We start from the raw sequence: 27,706 nt of genomic DNA on the forward strand, positions 1-27,706 counted from the left end.
TAGCTTCCATTTTATATCAAATATTTCATAATGGGCTAAAGGAAAATGTATATTTTATCAATACATGTTTGTTTGATTTTTGGCTGAATAAAATGGAAAGTGGTAAAGTCGATTTTAATTTTTGGTAAAAGGTATTAAATTTAAACAAACTTTAATCATCGTACGTTTATATTAATTCCATTTTTTGATGCTGCTGCTTTTGACACATGTAGATACACTTATCTTTTAAATGATTATGCAATTATAAAAAGTTTTATTTAGTCTTGTCTTTAAACAAGTTAAAAGTGCGTAAATTAGATATTTCAAATTACAAATTTTACGGCTGTGTAGAAAAAACAATCCTTATATAGACTCGATGGCCTTCAGGATCCAGTTACGATAGTATGCCACACTAACGAACAGACCAGATGCATAGCAAAAGTAGTTTCCCGTTCGCGATGCGATCCCCACCAGCTGGCGATCAACTACCAAGGGTCCACCGGAATCTCCCTTACAAACGCCTTTTCCAATTCTTCCCGCGCAAATGTCCTCATCGAACATATCAGGATATTTCCATTTACACACGGTCCTCAACCGAATAGAGATTTCAACTCCCCGGAGTTGTTGTGGTCTCAACCATATTGAATCAAGTCCCCAGCCAGTGCTTAGAGCCATTGTTCCTGTGGGAGGATCCTTCTCGGCCAAGGGAATCTTTTGGATGGTATCGGAAAAACTCAAAGGATGGCTCAGTTTGAGTACAGCAACATCGTTTTGGTGGTTACTTCTATTATATTGTGGGTGAATAATAATAGATTTCACACTCACTAAAACTCCACCGCTGTTATGTAGCGAGGATCCTGCTCGAATCGCGTGCGAAGTATCACCAATGCAATGGGCAGCCGTTATAATTATGGTTTCACTGTAGATGGATCCCCCGCAAGTGTGTTGGCCGTTTTCCTGCAAGGACACCTGCCAAGGAACATCAGTGATGTCCAAGCTGATTCCGCCGATGATGCGTTCAGATGGCTCCAAAGGTTCAGGCACCACCGGAAAAGCTAGCAAATGTATTGCCAATAGCAGATGAAAGCACTGGAAAAGCATTTTGAACCTGGTTCTTGGTGCTTTGGAACAACTTGGTCTTTTCCACAAGAAGTACTCCGCTTTTATACATTTTAGTCTGGCGGTTATGCAAAACTGATGCATTCTTCAATTTTAGTTACCATTTCTATTCTACAAATGAGTTTAAGATTAGGGAGTATAAGAACTGATAGCAAATATTGCATTTTAAATTGTTAGATAAAAGTTTGCCTTACCATTGTGTGAACTATACTTGTGCCTTTTGTTGGATAAGAACATGAACGGTATTTTTCATTATAGCCATGGTCAGATAATAACGTCTATCAGTTTAAAAAATCTTAACAAAAACCTTGTTAGATTAAATGCAATTATGATTACGAATTTAATTTACAGCTTTGCTATTTCAACCAGTTAGATACAAATTCGGTAATATATATTGCACTCTTGAGCTGATTTGTTGTTCATTAATAAATGCATTGTGCTTCCGCTGACACTGACTTGCCTGTCGGCAACAGAAAATTGCATTAATCATACGCCCCGTGGGGTGCATGGTGTTGTACTCGAAGTGCCATCACACATTTCCTCTACTTCCTTCCTGGCGCCCGGAGCATCCATCAAATTAATGGAATTTCATATTTGCCTGGCTCTTGTTCGCCCGCCAAAGAAATTTGTTTATCCAGCTAAAATGCTATCGAGTTCGTAGCCCCATCCTCATGTAGTTAGTTCTTCTGCCTGAGCGTGGCTATTAGTTTTTTTTTTTTTTTTGTATTTTTGATATTTTTAATAGAATTACTTTCCAGACTTTTGAGCAGCATAGCTGAAAGTGGCCAGCGGACATGGAGCTGCAGGCAACGAACAAAAGCAATTTAAAACGCTGACTCATAACCGATGTGGCCGCAGAAACAAGTTTGTTTTAAAATTCTATTGAATTAAACCAATTTGGTATGCAAGTGGAGCGAACTCTCGTTGGGATTAGGATTTTCTATTTAAGCACTGAAAAAATCGGTTAACATCACAATTTGTAAGAGCGCAGCGTTTGTAAACATTTGAAACGGTATTTACCTCTTCTTTCAAACTAATTCCCATTTTTGCGCAGTGCAGCTTAAATTCCAAGCACGTTTCACCCACGCAGTTCGATGTTTTAAACGCTTTTCAGTCCAAAATTCGCATAGAATGCAATCAGATAGTCATGCACTTGGCGCTTGGTCAAAATGCCCAACGGGCCGTTATCCCTGTCAACAACTATCGCCTTTTGGGGTCGAGGTGAGAACGGTATTTCGGGGGTAGTTGGCAGGGGTCAGGGGTCAGGGAAATGGGTAGCAGATACGACTGGCCCGGGGGTAAGCTAAGCTAATTTCGCCAGGCGCTGCATAGAAGGCTGCTGTTCGGCCGGCAAGTCAAGTGGCTCGATCCAAGTGAGCATTGCACTCGCCCAATTAAACTCGACCGGAATCCGGGCAAAACCCTTGACGTGGCTGCAGATGGGAGTTACTGGCGGGAGTGGTCATTACTCATGGTTATGGATACTAATCGGATGCACTCGGAAAAGCAGTCGTATTTGAAGGTTGGAATAGCGGGCTTATTCAGATGGTAAGTTCCTATAGTAACTCCCTAAAATTAAATAATATGAAGTATCTATAAGTAACTCTGATTCTAACTCTACCTTATATATACCTTTAAATATTTTCCAGCTTTAGCTCGGATTTTTCCTTTTAAGCCAGCATCTCTAATCCTTGTACCTGGCATGCAAAATTTCAGTGCAGCCGGCAATTGAATGATAACACAAGCAGCAGCTGCACCGTTAAAACTAAATTGGCGACCAAACGACTGCGTGTCTGCTGCTCCCCACTTTCCACTTTCCACTTCCCATTACCCACTTGCCACTGCCCATTTTCCGCTTTCCATGGAAAACGCCCGGTCGAAATCTGTGGGCATTTTTGGCAGCAAATTGAAATGAAAATCTCGCCGCGGTTTTCTGGCTTTGTTCGCCGCTTGGCCAGCGGATGAAAACTGGTGGCTGGCTGATAAAGAAGCCGCGGGAAAGGGGAATCCTGGCTGGGGTTTAGTGTCAGGAGGATTCCAAACAACACAAGAGGGAATTATTAAGACTGTTTTACATTCGGCTTGGTAACAAAAACTTCACTAAAATTTACTTTAAGTAAGCAATAATCAAGCTATGGCGCTAGTTACCCTATTAACCTATAGATGAATTCCTGGGTGAATTGGTTTTGCGGAACAGCCTCCACAGTGGCCATAATAGTCCTTTTCCCGTCAGCCCGGCAATCTGCGATCTATTCATATCGTAAAATACAAATGCAACTGCGACCAAAGCACCGCAAAACTATTGCCAGCGATGGCGATAGCGTTGGCTTCCTATTCGCAGGATATACGCAGCCATTTCCGGCGCCATAGCTGCCAGCTTCCGCTTTACCTTCTCCTTCACCAACACACCACCCACTTGGGCACTTTGATGGGGGCGCCCCGAGCTGTCGGGAAATCCACCGTCTGACCCCCCCCCCACTTTCCCCACTCAGCTTATCCCCTCTCAATCGTCTGGCGAACGGCAAATGGCGAATGGCAAATGGAGGCTTGACTTTAAGCGATGGAAATTTTAATGCGCCAATGCGCAATTTATGATTATTTCATGCTCATTTTAATTCGCCCATTCAGCAGACCGCTTTAAAGTGGCAAGCAAAATGGTCGTAGTGCTCGGGTTGCAGCTGCTGTAATGAGATAGGGAAGCGGCAGCTCCTCATTAATTCCATGCACGTTTTTCCCACGGAAATGTGGAGCAGTGTGAAGCGGGGAGATGCGAGGCCGCTAATAAAACAAAAATGGAAAACATATAAATCAGTGTCCTTGGCACGTGTCGCTGTCGCTTTTGCTGTCGCTTATACTGTTGCTGTTGCTGTCGTCGTCGAAGTCATTGTGTTTCCCAGGTGTAGGCCCCGTGGGTCAACCCAAAAGGATCTGCGCCGCAGCATCGGTACCTCGCATCCTTGGCATCCTTGGTATCCTTGCTATCCCCATCCGCATTACCACTTTTGGACTTGTGCGCTGTCACGTTGCGAATCTCACGAGGGCAAGCACACGCAGAGAAATGGGGAGTCCAAATCACGGCGCCGAGGGGAAGGCGACACACGGTAACACAACACGCGTGCTGCTACACTGAGAGAAAAAGCAAAAGAAAGCCATTAGTACTGAGAGCCTGGCATATAAAGGGATGCGATGGAAATCAATGCTACTGAGTGTTATTTAGCGATTCAAGTAGGAAACATATGGATGAGCTTCCAATGACTTCGCTTTTTTTCAGTGCATTCCAAGAGCACACATACACTCAGAAACACAAGGGTTTCCACGGAGGCGTTAAGCAAAATGGAGCTGTAAAGGGTTTGCCCCTTTGGAGATGTCCTGAATTCCAATAGGAGGCGATTTCAGTCAGTGATTGCATTATAAATTAAAATACGTCAACGCAGCGAATCAGCAGCTGCTATCCTTCGTCCTGCTAGGACATTCGGAAAACCCACCAGATGCAAAGCCATAAGAAGCATTAGTTGTCACTGTTTTCCATGGGAAAAAGGTTCCAATTTAAATAATAGCCCAGCCATTAACGCCAGAAATCAGATAGTACAGCATTTTACAAGTTTATAGTTTACAAAAGTTCAGGTGGCCATAAAATAGCCAAAAGAGAACCAAGGAAAATGTGTAGAATTCGAGGATATGTAATACCTGTGTGCTGCAACGATTGGCTTTTTAATTAAACGCTGGCAAACTGAGGCCATGTGCAATGGCAGAATGTCGAAATGACAAACAGAACCGAGGAGCTCACAAAGCGATCCAATACAAATATTGTTTTCCCTGGGTTTCGGCATTTTTACAAGGATACAAGGACACAAGCGTACCCTTCAAGGATGCCGGGATACCAAGGAAGAAAGGTTCAAAGTCGTAGCTACTGTTATTTGTCCGCTCATGCGGAGTATTTAATTGCATCCCAATGGAGCGCACTTGGGAAAGTGCAACGAGAATCGGTAAACAGCAGAGGAAATGGAAGGAAAAGTGGTGAAAAAGCTGGGAAAAGCAGGGAAAAGCTGCAGAAAGAGTACACGTGCAAGTGGGCTGAAGTGGGTAATCGAAATTTTGCCGAGTCCTTCTTTTCAAGCAGACAAAGTTGAAAAAGGGCGAAAAAGCGAAGGATGCAAGGGACAGGACTCCGCTTTCGCTCTCGAGGGGAACACAACTATTTGCCAGAGTAAACAAATATTTACATATGTTTGTTGAAATTTTATGCATCGCCAAGTCCTTGCATTTCCCTGACAGTTTCTTTGTGAACTTTCCGGTTTTGACAAATTAGTGTTGGGGAGCAGTCAGCTTTTCACGTACTTTTCAGGTACTGCACAAAAGGAGTCCTGATGTCATGAATTGAATAATGCAATCATCTCTCAGATTTCTTCTCTTATTCAATTACTAAAGAAAACCACTTTGATCGCATTAAAGGCTTAACGAAACCCATTAGATTTCACTTATTCACCTAAGACCTTTGGCCCCACATCATAATTTAACTTTTCATCTGCTCGAAACAAACTTTGAATCTAAATTCCGGGGGCGGAAATTGTGAAATAAATTGAAATGCAAGGCAGGCACATAAATTATTTGCCAGTCAACAGCTGAGGCAAATAAATAAAAATGGAAATGCATTTTTTGGTCAGATCCTCAAGCTTGGGACATGTCTCGTTGGCAAGTCCATAAAACTATCAGCAAATTTCGGTAGAATTAAAATATTTATGCACTGTACGTGTGCCACATGTTTATGTGTCCCTAGCTGCATTTTCCATTTTCCATTTTCCACTTGCCATTTGCCTCTGTCTTATTTTCCATTCCAGGCAATGCAGCAACATGATTTGTTTATTGTTTTAATAAACGTCAGCAATTTTCTTGGGCTTTTAAAGAAGCATTTCGAATAGGCTACATGTGCGTATGATTAATGTGGCATTGTCAACTGAATTCAAAAAACCCGCCTCGCTCTTTCGCTGCAAAACTAAATGGAAAACGCAAAGGGCAAGGGGGGAAAATGGGAAAATGGAAACTTTCAATGCAACCAAATGCAATGCCACAATGATTTATGGCCCAACTTGAAAATGGACGATTGTTTCACCCCTTTCGGGAGTTGGCATCCCATGGAAATTGTGGAAAATTGTGGAAATTGGTGGGATTTCGGGGGGCGGCGGGGGCGTGTCCCGCGGTGCTTATGGCCATCGCCATTTATTTAAACGTACGCGAACATCGAATCGTGCTGCGATTTTCCCCGATTGCAAAAATTGAATTATACCCATTTGATGAGCTAAATAAAAACTGGCAGCTGCCTTTGCCAATGAATTCCTCTCAAAAAGTTGCATGTTTGGTTGAAAAAGCAGTGTATGTTTCGTTCAGCCGCCGTCATGAGTATTATGAGATTAAGGCTTATGATAATTTTTTCACTACTTGTTGCCCCGTTTAAGTCGCCATTGCCAGCTGTTGAACTGAAGTTTTAAATCCAGTTCCATTCATCTGGTTTCAGCCATCACCACATACGCACTTTTCCACATCCACTTTGAAAATTTCCACCGCCGATTGACGCGATAGCTTTTAGCCAAGTTCATTGCATCAGAAGGCAAAGCCAATAAAAAAGGCGAAACAGCGCCATTTAGCCGGAGGTAAGGCGATCTCCGTGCCACTGTAACTCGCTCAATTGAATAGACAAAGGGGGGTGCACTCAGTGGTGGCGCCCCGCATCCCCCTTTTAACATCCAACTTTTGGTGCCCCTTCTTCACTCCCCCTGCGGAGGAGGTGGCATGGCGAACAGGCGCTCAGAAATCGCAGACAGGTGCTCGGTGCCCGGAATTCAGCCGAAAAGGATGGCGGCCCAGTGACAGCGGATTGCAGGGGATCAGAGGGTGCCCAATCGAGGTTTACTGCACTGCGAGAAATAGTGAGAGTTTAATTACCACCAATCAACCTTTGATTTCCTTTTATGCAATCATTGCAGCTTGTACTATAATGGTTTATCCTGTGTTTAATTTGTGGGTTTATAATTGATTTAAATTTACACTTTTTTAAATACTTTCCTTCAGTGTAGTGGTAGCTTAAAGTAGCAACCAGCTTAGGGGTAGAGTCCTGAAGTTTGGCGACGGCGGCCACCGTTAGTAATCCACTTTTTCATACTGCTCCTCCTGCTGCTCCTGCTGCCTTTTTGCCTTCGTTTTGGGCCGCAAACATTTTAGCTTTTATGGCCGAAAGGCGCAAAATATGACTGCCAGCCAGACTTTGTCGTCGCACACATGCAAATGCAATTTCCAAAAATTTGTCCGCCCAAAAACTCGTGCATGAGAATGTGGCTCGCAAAAACGAACCCAAAAATTGTTCGTTGTTGTAGTTTTAAGTCGCTGGATGCCAATCCCCAATCCAAAGCCCAAAAGCAACAAATTGGCAGGGGCCGCGGAGATATTCAGAAAAACTTTTCGCTTTTGCCATAAACCGATTTGGTAGCAAATTTTATGTCGTTTAGATGGAAAATTTCCATTTGACTGCCCTTCGCGGGTATCAAGGATTCAAGGAGCTCTCAACGAGCTTTGTTTTCCTCGATTTTTCAGTGACTCATTGCTGCTGTTGCATTTTATCGCTAATTGACATTACCGAGGGTCAAAGGCAACTGGAATGGCAGCCGACTAATTGAATTCCAGGTGGGCGGTAAGTGGAAAAGCGGAAAAGGTTTTCATTAACCTTTGGCACTTTGGTAATGAGTTTAAAGTGTAAGTGATACTAAACGGTGCGGAATGTGAAGTTTTTAACATTTGAAAGCGATTAAAATACTTACTCGGTGCGACTGGAAATTCACATTAATAAGCGAATGCTTGCAATGAAATGTGAAAACAAAAGTACTTTAATTGGCAGCAGATAAGATTGTTGGGCTTCAAAAAATGAAATAAATTTGGAAAACTTATTAGACTTGTAAAAACTGCTCTTGTTTTTTTTGCATTTCTTTTTTGTGTGTCCAAAACATGGCCAATTCGCATCAATGGGAATCGGAATTAAAGGCAGCATCCGTATGTGCAATCGAGTGCATCCGGCATCGGATGCCGTGTGGTTGATGGAAATGCGATCCTGTTTGCCCAGATACCATAGACAATATACCTGGCACCACCTCAATAACGCCCGTATGCTCGAAATAAGAGTGCGAGTGTATTTATTTTGCGTATGGCGGCGCGCACTGTACCCTCCACTCGACCAGCAGCAATGCATAAATAAACGAAACCAAATTTGCGAAATTAATTAAATCGACAGCAAAGTAACGTGTGCGCTTTGCGTTTTACGCTTTGACTGTGGCCAGCTTACAACCCAAACAATTCGGCCGTCCAACCACTGAACCACCTAGCCACCCAACCACCCAACCACCCAACCACTCAACCACCCAACCACACATTTTCCAACTGCGATGCCACCGAAAATGTGAATTGTGCATTGTGACGCGACTGTGCAACGCGATTCTGGCAGGAAACCTGAACCATGGAAACCTGAAAGCAGGGAACAGGCTTAAATTTTATTACAATATTACCAGAATTTCTGCAAGCGGCTTAAATGGCGCGATTGTAAAGTAGCACACTATCAATTGAATAATTATTATCATTTAAAACCATGTGAAACTGAATTGAACTTTAGTGATTTCCCTGACATTGAAATAATTATTTATTGCCAATTAATCCAATTGCTTATAACTCGCAATAGCTGCATTAATATGGTAGCTTGGTAAACTATTTTAGACAGCTTTAAGCCTGTGGCCTAGTACCAAAGTACTTATACACAAATACCCATAAATCAATGAGCTGGGACATAATTTAGTGCCTGCTACATGAGTATATCAAGCGCCATACAGCGGCACACAGGATAATTTCAGCGAGTCAGCCTGTCCTGCGGCTATATCCTATATCCTGTATCCTGTATCCTGTATCCGCCTATCTGTACATCTGTACATCGGAGCACCGGCTTAATCTCTGCCGGGAGCAGCGACATCGGCCGGTCGGTCCATTGATTTGCATTTGCACAACTCATTAGGGATTCACACTTGAAGCCCTCTTTCCCCTCCCACTCTCCCCTCGCAGCACAGACACACACACGCTTAAATAATTTAATATTCAGAGTGTTTCGATATCGAAATTTGCACTTCGATGGCCTGCGCTGCGGGCGTTTGATAAGCGCCCTCCATGTGGGCCAACACTCACATTATCCAGCCCGATTCAGCCGGCAATTAATGCCACTCCAATTGCCTGATTTGCCTGTACCTCGGAATGAGGTAGCATATGGCTGGATGGCGAAAGAATCGCCGGCTCATTAATAACCAAGCCCAGGGACATGCATCACTCATACGTCACGTTGGTTAATCCCATCGGCAGCTGCAGAAGAACGATGTGTGATACAGTCAGTCCAATTGCCGTCAATGGATGTGAAGCCGTCACCCACAGCCTGTGTTTGCGGTATCAATCACAATGCTAATCCCGATGTTTAGGCCAGATTATGAGGCGGGTTGAAAGGGTTGTCGGCTGCAAACAAACTCTTGACTGATGGGCGTGTTATTTAGAACACAGAGCTAATATAAATAGACTGCCTTGTGACTTGAAAACAAACTTAAAAATGGTCGATCAAGCTGTCCAGCTTAAAAAGTCATTAAGTAAATTTGGTTAACTGGATCAGGGCGCCAGCCAATCGCCCGAGAAATATGGCCAAGAGATCCGTAGCGCCCATACCCAAGACCCACGAGCGCACTCCAGGTCCCAGGGGTCAGGACACCAAGGGCAACAACGAGCTCTTCCTGAAGGAGGTCTTCAATGCCACCAATAAGTATCGGGCAATGCACGGTTGTCCAGCTGTAACCATCAATGCTGAGCTGAACAAACTGGCTCAGGAATGGGCCAATGTAGGATGAGTCTGATGAAAGAGTTAACTAGTTTGTTTAATAATTTGAAACCAATTTCCAGCATCTGCGGGATCAGAACACCATGGCGCACCGACCCAATCCCAAGTATGGCGAGAACATATTCCTCTCTGGCGGCATGGATGTGACCGGTGATCTGCCGGTGGAAATGTGGTATCGGGAAATCAATAGCTACGACTTCAACAAGGCGCAGTTTGTGCCCACCGCAGGACACTTTACGCAGCTCGTTTGGAAGTCCTCCACGGAAATGGGTTCGGGTGTGGCCCGAAAGTGAGTCTTATGCTCTATATATCCCATCCTAATTCTATTTATATATGTTTTCCCATAGAGCGGACAGAACTTGGGTGGTTTGCAATTACAATCCACCCGGCAATGTTGTGGGTTTGTTCAAGGACAATGTGCCGCCCAAGAAATAATCATTGGATTTCTATGATCAAAATTTAAAGTAAAATAAATAAGTAATCTAGGTCTAGTATTTTCTAGTTTTATTTATAATTTTCTACTTGTGATGTTTCGATTTTCTAGTTTCCTCCGCATCCAAGTCCGATTTAAGTAGCAGTTTTCTAGGCAGAACATTCTCCGTAAAATGATCGCTTACATTTCCAGGCGGGTCGTAATTGCACACAATCCAAATGGATCGAACACTATATGAAAAATTAAGTTAGTCTCGGAGTTTTGTTAGTATGACTTTAGATAATAAACCCACTCGCATGCCACGCCCACTCCCAGGAACTTCGTCTGCCTCCAAACCAGCTGAGTGAAATGCCCGGTGTACAAATTAAAGCCTGGCTTTAAGTAATCGTAGCTGTACTTTTCTTGGTACCACAGTTTCAGTATTTGCTCCACGGAGAATTTGGATCTACGGACACACATTATATTCTCGCCATAAAGAGGAGCAGGTCGAGTTTCCAGTTTATTGTGATCAGCCAGTTGCTGGGGGGAATCAAGTTTAAAAGAAGTGGGTAAAGTTTCAAAATTTTAAAGCATATTTATTAATAATTAAACCTACATCTGCCCACTGCTGTGCATAGGAAGATAGTTTTTCATCCATTTTCAGGTGATTGGCGTTGTGCAGCCTTCGGTACTTATTGGTTTCCCTTAGTACAGATTGTTTTATAGGCCCAGATTGAATTTCTGGCATTTCGTATTCCTTTAATTTCTTACATATCGAATTCCTATCTTTTTTAGGCTTTTTGAAAGATGTTTTGCACTTGGGAGCTGCGCATTGTAAGCATCTTTTCCCATAAGACTCGTTATCCTTTTCGGTGTTAGGCAGAGACCTCGTGGAATTTGTGGACTGCGATCTTTGGACTTCACAGGCTAAATAATTCCGGGAATTATGGTAAATCTTAAAGGGTCTACGGCAGAAGGACGTCAGGCAGCTGCGGCACTTTTCCACATCGCGATTGCTTGAATCGCAACCCATAAAAGTAACGTCATTGTGCTGAATTAACTGTAAAGGACATTTCTCTGGCAACTGAGCGTCTTTCTTTTCATTCTCCATTTAATTTTATATATTCATAGTAATTTTGAGAATTTTTTAGGTTTAAATTTGTTAAATTGAAGTAAAAGAGACTGGTGGCTGCTGCCATATTTTCCTAGACATTCCGCCTTCGCCAGCGCACTTTATCCTGAGTTCCCTTTTTTATTAATATTAATTCAGTTTTTTCCGTTTATTTTCGCGACAATTTCGCGTCACACATCATTAATTTTAAATTTCTGCCATAAATATCAACGGGGCGTGGATGAGCAGCGGGTGGTGACGGGTCACAAAGGTGTCAGCTGAGGTGAAATTATGGCAGCAACAAGCTCCTCTCCTCTGTGACCCCTGACCTCTGACCTCCGCCGAGTTAGCCTGCTTTTTGATTGACTGTTTGTCACTTGGGCATGAAAATTAAAATGGCATTTTTTACGCCGGCAGTTTTTGGGGACTGCTTTTTTCTAGCGGACTGTGTTGATGAATTGATGCAGATAAAAATATTTATGATTCAATTTTCATTTTGGGCTCAGATCGTTAGGTTTATTGCACTTTTGTAATGAATTTATAATGGATGGATACTTTTCAAATATAGTCACACTGCAACACCTTTTCAAATCTCTGTAAAATCAGAATCCTGCGCTGATTCGTATAACCCCAACATTTTTCGACTTGCCACTTTCTATATATTGCCATATTTTGTAGACCCATAACCGTAACCGTTAACCCAATAAACCACTTTTAGGGGCGACAGACTTTCGCTGTTGGCTTCAGTTTCACACCGTCAACAAGTGACAAGCACACCATCGCAAATATCCATAGACACACACACACACACACCGATATGTACATGTATACGTATACGTAATACGTGTTACTGGCATCACGTCAAAGTTGGTTGGCGTGATGCCACAGAAATTCCCGCTGGCTGCAGCCTGCAGCAAAAGCAAGTCAACTGAAATGGGGAAACGGTCAAAACAACAGCATAAAAATTGGGAAAATTTAAATTCACACACACACACACTGACTTACACATTCGCAGCAAAATCCCAGCAGAAAGAAAACGTGATCATAAGGGCTGCCCCAAAAAGTATTCTATGAATTTTTATAGCGCATTTTCGGTTTTTTTTAATTTCCACAAGCTGGTAGAAGCGAAAAAGGAACCAGAAGGTTGTCCTGATGTACGTGATGGTTCCATATATTGCACTCCTGAAACCATGTCCTCCCAGAGGTTACAAAGGTCCTTTTTTAAACGTGCGTCGCCTAGGTCCAAAAACAAATATGCTAAAATGTAATTAATTTTAACAATTTTCAGTTTTTGTATTAAATTATGATTTAGTGTTGACCTACAATATTGTATTAAATTAGTTGCGGTTTTGCTTGATGAAGTTCGGGAAAAAAGGTAAATCTATTAGGCACAAGCACATGCGACGTTTTAATTACAGAAATGTATGGCATACGCCAAGTGAAATCCAAATAAAGATGGAAAATCCATATGGCAGCTCTTAAGGGAACAAGCCGCATTTACCACTTAGTTTCCGCAGCCGTCACACAGAACTCCAGGACTCTTTGTGCGATTGTACACCTCGTCGAATGGTTAAATGCGTTCAACTGTCAAAAAGCCGCAGACAAAAGTTCAATTTAATTACCACAAAAGAAAGTGGGCCAACAAAAGGTGTGCAATTTCCATGCGGAGCCCAAAAACTTCGGATCGCACTGTCTGCCAATGAATCCCACCGACTGCCAATGAGTTTCACAATGTAATTAAGCAGACAGGGGAACTTATTTCTCTTCGCCACCCCTCCCCCTTCCCCGCCCGTTAAGCAGGGGTGAATGAGGTCAGGGGGCGTGGCAGAAGGAGGCTGAGGCGGAGGCTGTGGGGCAAGAACCGAAAGTCGAAGGGCGAAGGACGAAGGAAGTTCCTCTCAGTGAAAGCTTTCTTCGTTATGCATTGTAATTTGCGTGTAATTTTCAAGGCGTTGGGAAAAACGTGGAAATGCTTCTGCAACAACAGCGGCAATAATAATTGCAACTGCAACAACAACAGCAGCAAAAACAACCACAGCAACAACAACAGCAACACCTGCAACAACAAGAGCAGCTGCTTAAAGGCAAAAGTCTCATTTATTTTAATGTGTCGACGCTGACGACGTGCAAATGTCTGCCAGTTTTCCAGCAGGTTTTTCCCTTCAGTTTTTCACTTCGCCAGCGAATTTCCCATGTTCAAATTGCACGCAGATGCAACGCCCATTGTTTGTGTGTGTGTGTGTGTGTGTGTGCGAGAGAGGCATTCTGTGCGTGTGTGTGTTGTAATTATTAAGCTGACAATGCAGCATGCTGCTCTTCCCGCTGATTTGAGTTGCAGGGTTGCAGTTGAGCCGATTTCAAAACGATCCAAACTATATATTTTTGTCTTCAATGAAGAGAAACAAGTATAGCATTAGTTTAATATTCATAATATAAGTTAATAACACCAAAACATAATTCTTACTAAATCAAAATGAATAACTAAAACTTTGTTAATTGGTTTGCAGGTAAGTAAGTAAAGTATAGTATCTGTATTTCGCAAATATCCATTACAAGTAGATGGTCGTTTTGAAACCATCTCCTGATCACCAACTGCATCCCTGGCTTTAGTGGCTCTGCCATCCGCTGTGGGTCAAACCCCTCGTGGCCCATGGCTGACAACGGTCATAACAATGCCAATTTTAATGGCCATTACAATGCGGCTCATAACCATAAAAAATGCACAGCCAACCAGCGAGTGCTGCTACCAAAATGAGAACAACGCGGGGAATCATGAGCATTTATTGGGCTTATGGGCCGTATTAATAATGTTCATCTGTGCTTTTCTCTCTCCCAGATCATAGAAAAAATGCAAATGAATTAAAATTCAATTTCGCAGTGCAAGCAGCGAATAAAAAGCGATGTGTGCGTGTATACATTTTATGGGTAAGCGAAACCAATTAGCAATATTTTTTGGGTATTACAAATTTTGTGGGGATTTCTCTTGGGATTTTAGATATAGATGTATATTTTAAAAGTTGGTGCATACATTGGAATGTGGGGATTTCTCTTGGGATTTTAGATATAGATGTATATTTTAAAAGTTGGTGTTTACATGGGTATGCTTAAAAGTATAGATACCTAGCCTATTCTGAAGATATTCATTAGCTTGACAGTGGAATCGATCCACATTTTAAGCACAGGTATATTAGCATATACACTAGAGTCCTTGATGACGTCACAGGCACTTTCCCAGGAAAGCAATCCATACAGTTTATTATCGGCAACCAAAGGAGCGCCAACGAATCCTCGACAGACATAGGGAACTTTACCCGCAGGAGCTGCGCACACCTCGTCCATATTGACCAGTCTGCCCCGTAGAACATTTTCCGCCGCGCACAACAATCGATCTTGGATTTTCACATCGACCCTCAGTAGAACTTCCGTTTCTGGATTCAGGGCAGAGACGTGTCCCCAACCCGTAACGGTGGCATTTGTGCCAGGCATCAATGGTATGAAGGCCAAGGGAATGGCCTGAATATCTTGGTCCAAGTACAGCGCGTATCTCAGCTGAAGTAATGCCACATCACTCCGCCGCAGACCGAGAACTTGCAGCCTCATCTTCCTCACCGTCTGCACGTCACCTCCGGAAGTTTTCTGACTAGTTCCCACCCGCACCGTGATGAGCTCCAATCTGGCCTTGCGCACACACTCGGCAATGGTCAGGATGATGAACTCGCTGTAGATCACTCCGCCGCAGTGATGCTTGCCGTTTATCTCTACCGAAGCCTGCCAGGGAGCTTGTTCAATGCCGATGGACTCGAAATCGCCGGCTATTTGGGCAATGGAAAGTAACAGGAGTAAGCCTTGGAGCAGCATTTCGATAGGTAACGTTCTACTTTAACCGCGTAGAGATCACTGAATGTTAATCAAATACATTTCAGCCAACTTATATAGAGTCATTTGCAAGGGCATATTTGTCGGCAATGGTTTGTTTAGTCACGCTTTCATTTTGAGTGAGCTACTTTCGCATTGTGATATACTGATACAATTTTTGAGCATGATTATAAAGACAGATTTATTCGTAGTCAGGCTGGCATAGTAATTGAAACGTAGTATTTTGGTTATATCATTTAAATTTGCATACTCTTTTGGCTTTCTATATATACTTTTCAGAGAGAAAATTGGGTGTCTAAGTGTAGCCGTCAGTTGCAGCCATTAATTTCCAAGTGAAATGCTTTTCTTTCGCCATTTCTTGGGAGCCTCTTACAGTAATTACGATTATCAAGCATACGCAGTGGTGACCAGCGAAGATAAATTATTTACAAAAGTGGCAAGCAAAGTTTATCTTTCAAGCACAGGACAGACAACAGTTGCCATTTGGCTGTTGATTTTTATGAAAGAATTATGGCCACGCCGTTGGGGGTGAAAAGCCGAACTAAATGGCTTCCTGTGGCTGCAGTTTTTCCGACTTGCGACTTCCGCTGCCCGCTTTTCATTGTTTCCCCCTTGGGAAACCTGCTGTGTAAGACGTATAAATATACATATATATATTGCAAATTGTAATTTAAAGCATGCTGGAGCGACGCCAAGTAATAATTTGTGTTGCAATTGTGCATCTCTCGTCCTGGCAACGGATTCCGCATTTTGAATGGTGAAATGGAAATGGCGGAATTGATGCGCTCCGCTGCACTGAGCCCGGCTCTTATCCTTAGCAGGAGCTCAGGACCTCTCAGCTCCAGGGTGGAGGAGCTGGCATTGTTATCGTATCCCGAGTATATTTTCCGCGCTTTCCTCCATTTTCCCCGGTGTCGGCATATCAATGCGACTGCTTGAGAATAGCATTTTATTGCTTCAAGCAACATGGAAAGTCAAGTGTTGCAGTCTCCCTTTCCATTTTCATTTTTTGTGCTTTTCCGCATCCGCGCTGGGTATTTTTCTCGTTTGGCGAAATCGGTTCGGCGCAATAAATTCTATTAAAATGCAATTTGAAGGCTCTGTGATTTTAAATAATGCCAAGAGCAGCCATCGGGTTAATGCAGACAGGCAGCATCCTTGGCGGTTTGTTATCCTGGCAATCGTTTCCTTTCCCCCAATTTATTTTTGGTTCATCCCTTCCAACTGGAGATTTATGCAATCTCCTGCTGTTGTTTGCTCGCCGGATATTCGAAGTATTTATGGTCTGCCCGGAGGCTCCTTAGCTAATTGGGTTGTCAATTTAATCGGAAGTTGTTGGGGCTTATCCTCGCGGATTTCCCCCCAAACTTATGGGCTTTCTTTCTTGTGTAAATACTTCAGCGTGTATGGGAAAAACCGCAGCCAAAAGAAACTGCAATTTAATTAATGCCAAGTGAGAGAGGAGATTAAAATAGTTGAAATGTCATTAGCACAGCATCCCAAAGGGGATGATAGGGATAGGGAAGAAGGGATCAGGCTCTGGACCAAAGGACATCGAGGACATCGAGGGGTCAACGTGTTGACCACACAATTGTGTGGTCACGTGATGACTTTTTGGCGCTGCTCCTGTGGTCATCATTTTAGCCACAAAAAAGCGCAGCGAGAAGTTGGAGCAAGGAAACCACAGGCAATTCGCTGACTCCGGGGATTGTCTCCGGCTTCATCTTTTTTTATTTTGTGGCTCCTGCTCTTTAAGTTGCGCCGGAGATCGTGTTAAAAATTCATTAGGAGTTTTAATTAAAATTCTCTCTGTGGCCCACAAAGGCGCTTTCCACACTTAGCGTTCTGACAGCCCACAAAAGAAGTTGGCGGCGAAAACCACGAAAATAAAACTGAGCACAGAACTTTTATTTTTATTTTTTTCGCAGGCTCATAATTTTGCAGGACCCAAATGTATGTGGGAAAAACTTGGGGAAATGAGTGAAAAGCAGCACGTGGACAGCCTACATATGTGACCGTCGGCGCTTTACATGCATGAGTACGTGTCCTTTTAATATCCTGCATCCTGCTCACAGGCGCCGCTGCACAACTTCCGCTGGCAAATAAATAAGGCATAATAAACATTGAAATTACATATTTTTTATTTTTGTGCACTAATATGAGTTTTTTTGCATGCGTTTTAATTACTCAAACATTTGCTGCTTAATGTGAAATATTGAAATACAACATTTAATTAAGATAATGATACCATTTCGACATAACTTGCTAAGCAAAGCTCCTTTAAGAATGCATTATATTAAGTTTATTATATTTGACTTGGCAACATTGTCTGCGAAATAACTAGAAATTGGAAAATTATTAACCAGTCTCATTGTGCATAATGCAAGCTGTCAATTTTCGTTATTGTGGCAGAGATTAGGTTCGTTTTTGCATGCTGAGGCCTCAGTCATCATCATTCAATGTCATCAATAATTTGGAACATCACCAATTAGCTGGCTCTAATAACGCTGGTCATTTCGTGTTTTTCGTGATATTTGAATATTTTTATCCATGTTATGTCCATGTTATATTCTCTAGTGAATGGCGAGTGCCACGCGTCATTTGACGCATTATTGTGACATCCTGCCCTCGATTTCGGTGGATATCCCAACGACAATGCGATGCTCATCGCATAATCATAATTATGTAGTAGGCTGCTCCTTCTACCCTCTTCCGTTACTCTTAGTCATACATACCTAATTATACATAGCCAATCTAGTCATAAGCTTATACACTCATACACCCATCCTTAACATACCAATATTATCGAGAAACTTATCGACTAATCGACTCGCCACTCTGCAGAGAGCACGGCAGTCAGTCGCTGTTGAACCAAGCTAAAGGACAGATCAAAATAAAAGAGTCACGTGAAATTGTATTAGAATATTAACTTCTGTAAACGGCGGCTAAAATCTCAGAAGTGGGATTAATAATCCAAAATGGACGATAAAATCATCCTGAACGACTTTTCGCTGACAACCCTAAAAGATTGGCTACGTATTCTGGGCCAAAATACGGAGGGCACAAAAACCGAATTAATCGCGAGGCTGCAAGACATCCCAACGGCAGTTCGGGGCGATTGTCCACCGGAGCACCCCCAGAAAAACGCTCCACCAGGAAACGACATTTTTTCTTCACTGGATTTTCAGAATTGTGAAATTAACACCGATCACGTAAGTGTGAATGCAATGAACAGAAAAGAATCAACCGAAACTGGCAGTGAGAGGGAGACAAACATGTTCGAGCTACAGCAACTACGCGCAGAGCTAGCAGAAGCGAAGGCAATGCTTAACGGAACACGATCGAGCTCGCAGTTCCAAGAACAACAACAACCAGAGCAAAGCAAGGCTACAGTTAGTTCCGTTATCCAGACGGCGCAGTTTACGCAGGCTGGCGCCACAAAAGAGAACACAACATTTCACTCGCCGCAGCGATCCAACGAGAGAGCGGAGAGCCAGCGTTTTCCAGTTGATGCTCTCGCTCTCGCCAAAGAGACGATAACCGATTACGATGGGAAAACTTGCGCGCGTGCCTGGATAACAGTGGTCAAAAATATCGCACGCACTTTCAACATCGATGACAACCATTTACGCATCTTACTCATCACTAAACTTAAAGGAAACGCGCAAGTCTGGTTACATGCGCACCCTGCTCGATTGATCGAACCAATTGACAATTTGCTTGATCAACTGTCATTGACTTTTGGCGAGCAATCATCCAAGGCTGAGATCCGGCGAAAATTCGAGAGTCGCAAGTGGAAAACCGAGGAGAATTTCTGCAGTTATTACGACGAGAAGATGGCTCTCTCAAACGGGATAAACATCGACGACGACGAACTACTGGACCAGATGATAGAGGGCATACCGCTGCAAAATTTCCGTACCCAAGCACGGATTCAATGCTTCTCTACTCCGTCGGAGATGCTACGCGCATTTTCGAACATCCGTTTGCCAGCTCGGAGGGAGCCACCTGTACAGCCAACCGACTACAAAGATGCCATACGATGCGCAAACTGTAATTCAAGAGGACACAAAGCTGACATCTGCAAGAAGCCCAAACGTGAACCAGGTTCGTGCTACTCCTGTGGACAACTTGGACACCTGGTGGCACAATGTCCCACAAGGAAGAGCGTTTCAACTAATAATTATGTAAGATGGTTTAAAATTAATTTTTTTGAAAATGCTTATAAGCCTATAATTTCAGAATGCCTCATAGACTCTGGCAGTCCTATATCTATCATTAAAAAGTCACTTATTAACGAGACAATGAAGTTAGCCCTAGTTAATACTTGCTATTTTGGTTTAAACAACTGTATTCTCAAAACACATGGACAAACCACATGTTATGTATTGAAAGGATCAATAAAAATATATTTTCGTTTAATCATTGTTTGCGACCAGTCTATGAGGTATAATGTTATTCTCGGCAGAGATTTTTTAACTGCATGCAATTTAAATTTAGACCCCTACACCTTGGGAATGATTGCGTTGAGAAAACCCATGGAAATAAACAAAAGATCAATGTTTACTGAAAATGAAATTGTTAGTTCACAATCGTTAGAAAATGAAATTGTTAGTCCAAAATCGTCTAAAAATGCAATTATTAGTCCGAAATCGTTAGAAAATAAAATCGTTAATCAACAGCATAAAGAAACTGGTCCAATATCGTTAAGAGATGAAATAGATAATCAACAAAAGAATGTCAGTAAATCAAAATTATCAGAAGATGAAATTGTTAACACTTCAAAAGAAATCGTTAGTTTTAAATTGCCAAAAGATAAAAACGTTTACGAACAATTAAATCACAACTTTGATAAGGAAGTACTAAGAATATGTCATGTAACTGAAAGTGAGTTAGAATACAAAATAGGAGAAAATGTTAGCAATAGGTTACAACTAGAATTCGATAGGTTGTTTAGAAATTTTTATATAAATGCAAAAAGGCCAAATGAACCGACAGTTAGAAGTGAAATACAATTGTGTTTGAAAAACCCGAAACCGTTTAGCTGTTCTCCTAGGAGGCTTTCATACACAGAAAAAGACAAGTTACAAAAACTATTAGACGAATATTTGGAAAACGGATTTATACGACCAAGCGACTCGGAATATGCATCGCCTATTGTTTTAGTGAAAAAGAAAACTGGAGACTTACGTATGTGCGTCGACTTTAGAAAACTTAATAAAATGACAATGAAAGACAACTATCCTCTACCTCTTATAGATGACTTGTTAGATAGAATGAATGAGAAAACTGTTTTCACCAAACTCGATCTTAAAAACGGTTTTTTCCACGTGCATGTTAAAAAAGAATCAATAAAATACACCTCTTTCGTTACACCATTAGGCCAATACGAGTGGCTGCGAATGCCATTTGGCCTCAAAAACGCCCCGTCTGTGTTCCAAAGATTTGTTAACAAAATTTTTGCTGATATGATTAGAGAAAACAAAGTAGTAATATATATGGACGACATTCTATTGGCAACCGAAAATATAAACGAACACTTAGAAACGTTGAAAGAAATTTTTAAAAGATTAGTTGAAAATAAACTTGAATTAAGAATAGACAAATGTGAGTTTATGCAATCGAGTATAAAATATCTTGGGTTCATAATAAATAAAGACGGCATAATGCCCAATGACAAAGGAATCGAGGCAATAAAAAATTTCCCAATACCTAACAATGTTCATACAGTACAAAGTTTTTTGGGATTATGCTCATATTTTCGACGGTTCATAAAAGATTTTTCTAGACTAGCTAAACCATTGCATGACATTCTAAAAAAAGATAAACCGTTCAAATTTGGTAGTGAAGAAATGTCTTGTTTTAATATGTTAAAAGATAAATTAATACAATCACCGGTCTTAGCTATATACAACCACAAACACGAAACAGAATTGCATTGTGATGCAAGTTCTTCTGGATTCGGTGCTGTACTTATGCAAAAGAAGGAGGACCAGAAATGGCACCCAGTTTCATTCTTTTCAAAACGGACAACAGATATTGAATCAAAATACCACAGTTTCGAGTTAGAAACTTTAGCCATTGTTTATTCGTTACGTAGATTTAGAGTTTATCTTCATTGGAGGACATTTAAAATAGTCACCGACTGCAACTCATTAATTTTGACCCTAAGCAAAAAAGAGCTAAACCCTAGGATAGCCAGGTGGGCTTTAGAATTCCAAGGTTATGATTTTGAAATTGTGCATAGGGCAGGTAGCCGCATGCAACATGTTGACGCACTGAGTAGGTGTACAAATATTATGGTAATACAAACAAACAGTTTCGAAGATAATCTAGTTATATGTCAAGGGAAAGATACAAAATTAAAAGAAATCAGGCAATTGTTAGAAAACACAGAAAATAAATTGTATGAGATGAGAAATGGTATAGTTTACAAAAAGACAAATGAAAATAGATTGCTGTTCTACGTTCCGATAGAAATGGAAGAACAAGTGTTATACAAATATCACAACGAACTTGGACACGTAGGAAGAGACAAAATGATAGAAGCTATAATGAAGAACTATTGGTTTCCAAATTTAAAACAGAAGTGTAGCACACATATCAGCAACTGTTTAAAATGTATTTCATTCAGTCCCAAAACAGGAAAAACAGAAGGATTTCTACACAACATACCTAAGGGAAACAAACCTTTTGAAATAATCCATATTGACCATTATGGTCCAGTAGACTTGGCTAGACCGAAGAAACATATTCTAGTGATAGTAGATGCATTCACAAAGTTTGTCAGACTATACGCAACAAAAACTACGAACACAAAAGAAGTCATACAATCGTTAAACGACTACTTCAGAGCATACAGTAGGCCTAAGTGTATCATATCAGATAGAGGAGCATGTTTCACGTCTGGCGATTTTGACTCATTTTTGAAAGAATGCAATGTTAAACACATAAAAATTGCAACAGGATCACCACAGGCCAACGGTCAAGTTGAACGTATAAACCGAAGTCTTGGTCCAATGATTAGCAAGTTAATTGAACCTGATCAAGGTCTACACTGGGACTTAGTCTTAGAAAAGGTCGAATATACCCTGAACAATACACAACACCGCAGCATTAAACAGTATCCTAGCATAATGTTATTTGGGTTACAACAAAAAGGACAAATTATGGATGAGTTAAAAGAAAAAATTGAGGAAATTGGAGAAACGATTGAAGAAAGAGATTTAGAAAGTATTAGAAATAAAGGCGAGGCAAGTCAGAAAATAGCACAAGCATACAATAAAGAATATGTTGACAAAAAACGAAAACGATCAGGAGTGTTCACAAAAGGCGACTACGTCATGGTTAAAAATTTTGACTCAACAACAGGCATAGCTAAGAAGTTAATTCCAAAGCATAAAGGACCCTATGTCATAAGCAAAGTTCTCAAAAATGATCGCTTCCTTCTGGAAGATGTTGATGGATTTCAAATTTCTCGCAATCCTTACCGGGGTGTATGGAGCATACAGAATATAAAACACTGGCAAAGAAAAATTAAGAGTCTACAAAATAGAAAGTATAATTTGAGAAACTCTGTACAAAATAGAAAGTATAATTTGAGAAACTCTGTACAAAATAGAAAGTATAATTTAAGAAACTCTGTACGAAATCGAATGTATAATTTAAGAAGCAATTGTAAAACAAAGAAAACAAACAAGAAGAAAAGAAAACCAAAAAAATGTTTAAGACCGTTCAAAAGTATCTCCACTGAGAAGAATAAAATAAGAAACAGGACCCTTAGCTTTAAGAAACGTTAATTGTTATAAAATCCTACGATCGGGAGATCTAGTTGTCAGGACGGCCGAGTTGTAGTAGGCTGCTCCTTCTACCCTCTTCCGTTACTCTTAGTCATACATACCTAATTATACATAGCCAATCTAGTCATAAGCTTATACACTCATACACCCATCCTTAACATACCAATATTATCGAGAAACTTATCGACTAATCGACTCGCCACTCTGCAGAGAGCACGGCAGTCAGTCGCTGTTGAACCAAGCTAAAGGACAGATCAAAATAAAAGAGTCACGTGAAATTGTATTAGAATATTAACTTCTGTAAACGGCGGCTAAAATTAGTTTTGCATAATTTGACCCACTGGCTGGTGTATTTGGGCTGTGAAATTTTGCTAGTGTCCCCGAACGATATTCAATTACAAACGTGGCCCAATGTGCTAAACATTTCGAATGTCTGGCCGAAATTAATTTGTTTGTGTAACTGGGCAAACTAACACTAGTCCTGTTCCTGCTCCTGCTCCTGCTCCTACGTCCTGTGACCTGCTCCCTTGGAGGTGGAGGTGTGCAAACAAATTGCGTACGTGTACGGGCGGCGAGGTCCTTTTGGTCCTTTGGTAATTGTAATGCGAGCAAATAAACGAGCGAGTGCCACACGAATATTCATACAGCAACAGCACACCCACACACATACACATACGTATGTGTGCACAAAGGACATTTGTACTCTCATCCACACACACACACACACAGGGGCAAATGGAGATGGAGCGAAAGGCAAATGCCGACAGGACAAATGCTTGATGTGGGTGCCTTGTTATTGTCATACCCTCGAAGAGCACAAGTTTTTAATTTCAATTTTTCCGCTCGCACTTCGCCACTTTCGGTTCCAGAGTCCGAAACAAGTTGTGTTACAAATTTGAATTTATGTCCTGCCAACACCTGCGATATCCTGCTGTGGTCACCGCCATTCAGGCAAGGACTCCGTTTCGTTTTTGTCCTGATCGCATAAACTTTTGCCAGCACATTAGCTACATATGACACCTTAAAGTGTTTACCTGCTCTGGGATCGGCGTGTTGGCCGGGGGAATTCCTTGATTGGATCCGGGTGTGGAAGGACGAGAAGGACTTGCTAAAATTGAATTCAAAAAGTTATGAATAGTTAATAACTGCGGAGAGCCGGAGGATGTCATGGGAATGTGAACGGGAGTAAGTGGAAAAAGGGACAGTAAGACATTGCAAGTGACTGAAGGTCTTGGGTAAATCGTTGTGGAATATTTAAATTGCTGCTTGAAATCGGAAGTGAAAGGCGTAATAAAATATCCCTCAATCGCTCTGTCATATTTAAATTTCGTGGCTTCAATGACACTGTGTTTAAGACTTTAAGGTTAATTGTTTTAAAAATGAGTGCTTTGAAATCACGGACATTAAATCTCAGTTAAAACAATGGGGATGCTCCCTACATATCGCCTGTCACATCGATGTTTAACTGGCAGTGCCCAGGGCTGCGTTATGGTGACCAGACTGGGCCGAACCCTGACCCGAATCTATCCAATCCATTGTTCCGACACCGCCTGAATTATTAATCAACAATAGGAGTGCGCAGAACAATGCCAGTGGAACCTAACACTTTCCCTCTGTCAAATTCGGGCACGACATGTGCCGAATCGGATATATATATCCCTATATACCCCTCCTATACCTGACTGCTGTCAATGCAATCCACATTTACCAGAGCCTTTTTCATTAGAGCCATTTTCGTTAATTACTGCTGACTAAGGCTGGGCAGGAGGAGCAAAAAACACTTTGTTGCCACGTCCGTGAAGTGTCGGTTTCAAGTTTTGTGAACCGACAAATGCAGAGGGAAAAATCGTTATAAAAAATCACTGTGCCAAGAAACAATGTATGTGCACTTTATCTTGATTTTTATCTATCAAAAATGGCAAGCAACCATCTACTGGCTCAGATCATTTGGTTTTATTGTACTCACAGTTCAGCGATATTATTCTCTCAGTGCCTCAGCGTTTTTAGCTGCAGTTCCTGTCAATCGCTGTTGCAGTTGCAGTTGCCGGACCTCGATTTCATTTCGGTTTCGCTTTTGTTTTCCTTTTCGGCATCGGTTTGGCATCTCTGACCTATAAATCATCTAATGGCCGGGACAGGTTGGGTTTTTGTGGTGTTTTCGGGCTGTGGATCAGGATGGGCATGGCTATGGGGTTGGGCATGGGGATATTGCCGCTGAAACCGCCCCCGCACATGTGTCAATATTTGTGCGAGATGCGGCCGCAGTCTCATCGACACAAACACTCTCCATCATCCACATTGGGTTTTGGTTTTTGTGGGTTTTAGTTTGTTGCTCTGCGAGTTGCTGCTGCAGCAGCTTTGTTGTTCATTTCGACACAAGCTTTTAGTTGTTTAAATTTAAGTTACTGGACAGCTCAAAAACAAAACAAAAAAAGAAGAAATAGAGCAGTCAGATAGCAAGCGGTCAAAAATCACATTGAATATTTTAGCTATTATCAGCTGGCAGTCGACTTAATTTCCGTTTGTATTTTCATTGCCCAATTCGAATGTTCGCAGCTTACATTTGTGAGCAGATGGACATCTTTTTTGCACTTCATTTGTTATGGAATTGAATTTCTTGAGGTTTTCTCCGCCGGCTCCTTTTGCTTTTCGGTCTGCGTTTTTCATCTGCACAACGTGGCGTATGGGCAACTTATTTGCCATCTGTCGTGGCTGGCTTGAGAAATGAAATGAAATCAAATGCAGTCGACTGAAAAATTGGAAGGAAGAGTTTTGAAAGAACTTAGTTTTCTGTGCTTTTTGCTCAAACTTTCGACTGGTGCTACCTTTGAGTGGTGTAAATCATTCGATGCGTTGTGTAAAACATTTACCAAGCCATCAATTCAATAAAAAAACAAGAAAAATATGTTTGCAAACTAAACTAGAAAATATGACGTAATTTGTTTGTTTCAATTTGTTTTGCTATTTGAGAAAAAAATTCTTAATCTTCAGCTTGCAATTTGAAATGGCAAGAAACCATTTTCATTTGGCAATTCCATTACAAACTCTCGAGTTTGCCAAATGTATTTCCTGCTTCCTGGACCAAAGCAGAGGCAACAATTAAAAGGCAAATCTGCAATTGCTTAAACTTTAAACCCTGTGACCACAATCCAGGACAATGGATGGGAAAAAGAGCCCAGTGGCAGCAAACCGCAGAAGGCAGAGTGGAAAAATCTAAGAGCATTTCAGCCGCAAGCTGCCGCAGGTCCCAGAATAGTCATAAATTTCGAGCGTTTTTAACAAGGAGCAGACGGCAAATGGGAAATGTAAAGGGCAAGCGTTAAAACGATAAAGAAAAAACCGAAAGCCGGTAGAATAAGTATCTGGAGAATAAGTGGAGCAACGCCTAAGGAGTTTGCTTTAATTTACTTTTTTTCCCCTTCCCCAATTTCAGTTTCTTGATGACACTTTAAAAATGCCCGCAAATGTGTAAATCATGTGCTCGCACAAAGTGCAGCCGGAAATGTAAATAGTTAATGGCCATTGAAGGGCCATAAATGACCAGTGCGAAAGTTGACGCAAATATATTGTTTTTAATATGGCAGCAACTGCAGCTTGCCGCGGAAACCGTGGCAAAACGGAGCACCCTCGTCCTGCATTTCATATTGCTAAAGCGCGAACATTAAGTGGCAGTGTCGTCCTTTTGCCAAAAGAGAGAGAGAGAGACAGGAAGGAAGTTAATGCAGGGCATTTGCCCCAGGATGAGTGAGTGTGGGTGAGCGTGTGTGTGTGTGTGTGTAGGTGTCTGTGTGTGGGAGCTCAACATTAAAACTGGAGAGGAATATATAATTAAATGGTGAATATCGAATGGAAAATGCTCTGAATGAGCTGGAGGGCATCAATGTTGTTAATTTTTAAACAGAAATTATGCAAATATTTGCACTTCTCCTTTAAGGTTTATTTTTCAGTATACCTTGTAAGTTCAGTAATTCAGTACTTCAGCTTGACCTTAAAGCTTGACAATTTCAACTAGAAGCATAGCTTTTTTCCCGAAGGCTTCCTTAGAGTTTTCCATCCACCACGTGGCAGGTCAATGCAATACCCTTTCTTGGTTAGGGTACCCAACCGCTGCTCATCATCGCCAGCATCCGGGCGACGCACGTAGTCCCGACCAGGAAACCCATACACTCCGAAAACTAAACAAGAGTGGTGGTGAAGGGGCGTACATGGGTTTTGGGGCGAAACAGCACGGGCATTAAGCACGTCGGCAACATAAATATTTTAATTTTGCTAAAAATTTGTGCTGAAAAGTCGCTTTTTTGCATTAGGAAGTGCGAGGCAGGGACTTCCCTGTCAGGCACACACACTGACACCCAAACACACACACACACACAGACACATACACACACACACACTGGCATGGTGTAAACTAAACAAAATGGCGTCGACGAAAGGATGCGCCACGCAGCTGAGATGCTCGCTGTTGTTTGCCTTGTTTTTCCGGTGCTCTGCTGTAATGATAAGCGCTG

At 41.7% G+C, this 27,706-nt stretch overlaps 4 protein-coding genes across 4 annotated transcripts; 1 reads left to right on the plus strand and 3 right to left on the minus strand.

The window, feature by feature from the left end:
* Window positions 1-223: 223 nt before the first annotated feature.
* On the minus strand, window positions 224-1,109 carry LOC120458790 (trypsin delta). The gene has a single exon (XM_039646574.1). The coding sequence runs from the start codon at window positions 1,078-1,080 to the stop codon at window positions 343-345; it is 738 nt and encodes a 245-aa protein (XP_039502508.1). The 5' UTR covers window positions 1,081-1,109; the 3' UTR covers window positions 224-342.
* An 8,612-nt stretch (window positions 1,110-9,721) lies between these two features.
* Window positions 9,722-10,494, plus strand: LOC120450225 (Golgi-associated plant pathogenesis-related protein 1). Its single transcript, XM_039633106.1, has 3 exons — window positions 9,722-10,001; window positions 10,063-10,289; window positions 10,348-10,494. Exons 1-3 carry the CDS (start codon window positions 9,804-9,806, stop codon window positions 10,433-10,435), a joined length of 513 nt encoding a protein of 170 aa, XP_039489040.1. The 5' UTR covers window positions 9,722-9,803; the 3' UTR covers window positions 10,436-10,494.
* Window positions 10,482-11,607, minus strand: LOC120450164 (Golgi-associated plant pathogenesis-related protein 1). The gene is made up of 3 exons (XM_039633013.2): window positions 11,029-11,607; window positions 10,726-10,952; window positions 10,482-10,663 (listed from the first exon to the last, which is right to left on the minus strand). The coding sequence occupies exons 1-3, from the start codon at window positions 11,521-11,523 to the stop codon at window positions 10,519-10,521; spliced, it is 867 nt and encodes a 288-aa protein (XP_039488947.1). The 5' UTR covers window positions 11,524-11,607; the 3' UTR covers window positions 10,482-10,518.
* A 2,905-nt stretch (window positions 11,608-14,512) lies between these two features.
* LOC120450176 (trypsin iota) lies at window positions 14,513-15,436 on the minus strand. The gene has a single exon (XM_039633039.2). It carries the CDS (start codon window positions 15,379-15,381, stop codon window positions 14,644-14,646), a length of 738 nt encoding a protein of 245 aa, XP_039488973.1. The 5' UTR covers window positions 15,382-15,436; the 3' UTR covers window positions 14,513-14,643.
* Between the last annotated feature and the right edge of the window lie 12,270 nt (window positions 15,437-27,706).

The sequence above is a fragment of the Drosophila santomea genome, chromosome 2L, assembly GCF_016746245.2.
Source record: "Drosophila santomea strain STO CAGO 1482 chromosome 2L, Prin_Dsan_1.1, whole genome shotgun sequence".
In the NCBI taxonomy this organism is placed as follows: domain Eukaryota; kingdom Metazoa; phylum Arthropoda; class Insecta; order Diptera; family Drosophilidae; genus Drosophila; species Drosophila santomea.

Coding starts and splice junctions, on each gene's coding strand:
- LOC120458790 (XM_039646574.1), bottom strand. CDS start 1,080: ATGCTTTTCCAGTGCTTTCATCTGCTATTGGCAATACATTTGCTAGCT.
- LOC120450225 (XM_039633106.1), top strand. CDS start 9,804: ATGGCCAAGAGATCCGTAGCGCCCATACCCAAGACCCACGAGCGCACT. Junction 10,002..10,062: donor TGGCTCAGGAATGGGCCAAT/GTAGGATGAGTC, acceptor ACCAATTTCCAG/CATCTGCGGGATCAGAACAC. Junction 10,290..10,347: donor GGTTCGGGTGTGGCCCGAAA/GTGAGTCTTATG, acceptor GTTTTCCCATAG/AGCGGACAGAACTTGGGTGG.
- LOC120450164 (XM_039633013.2), bottom strand. CDS start 11,523: ATGGAGAATGAAAAGAAAGACGCTCAGTTGCCAGAGAAATGTCCTTTA. Junction 10,953..11,028: donor ATGCACAGCAGTGGGCAGAT/GTAGGTTTAATT, acceptor GATTCCCCCCAG/CAACTGGCTGATCACAATAA. Junction 10,664..10,725: donor GGAGTGGGCGTGGCATGCGA/GTGGGTTTATTA, acceptor TTTTTCATATAG/TGTTCGATCCATTTGGATTG.
- LOC120450176 (XM_039633039.2), bottom strand. CDS start 15,381: ATGCTGCTCCAAGGCTTACTCCTGTTACTTTCCATTGCCCAAATAGCC.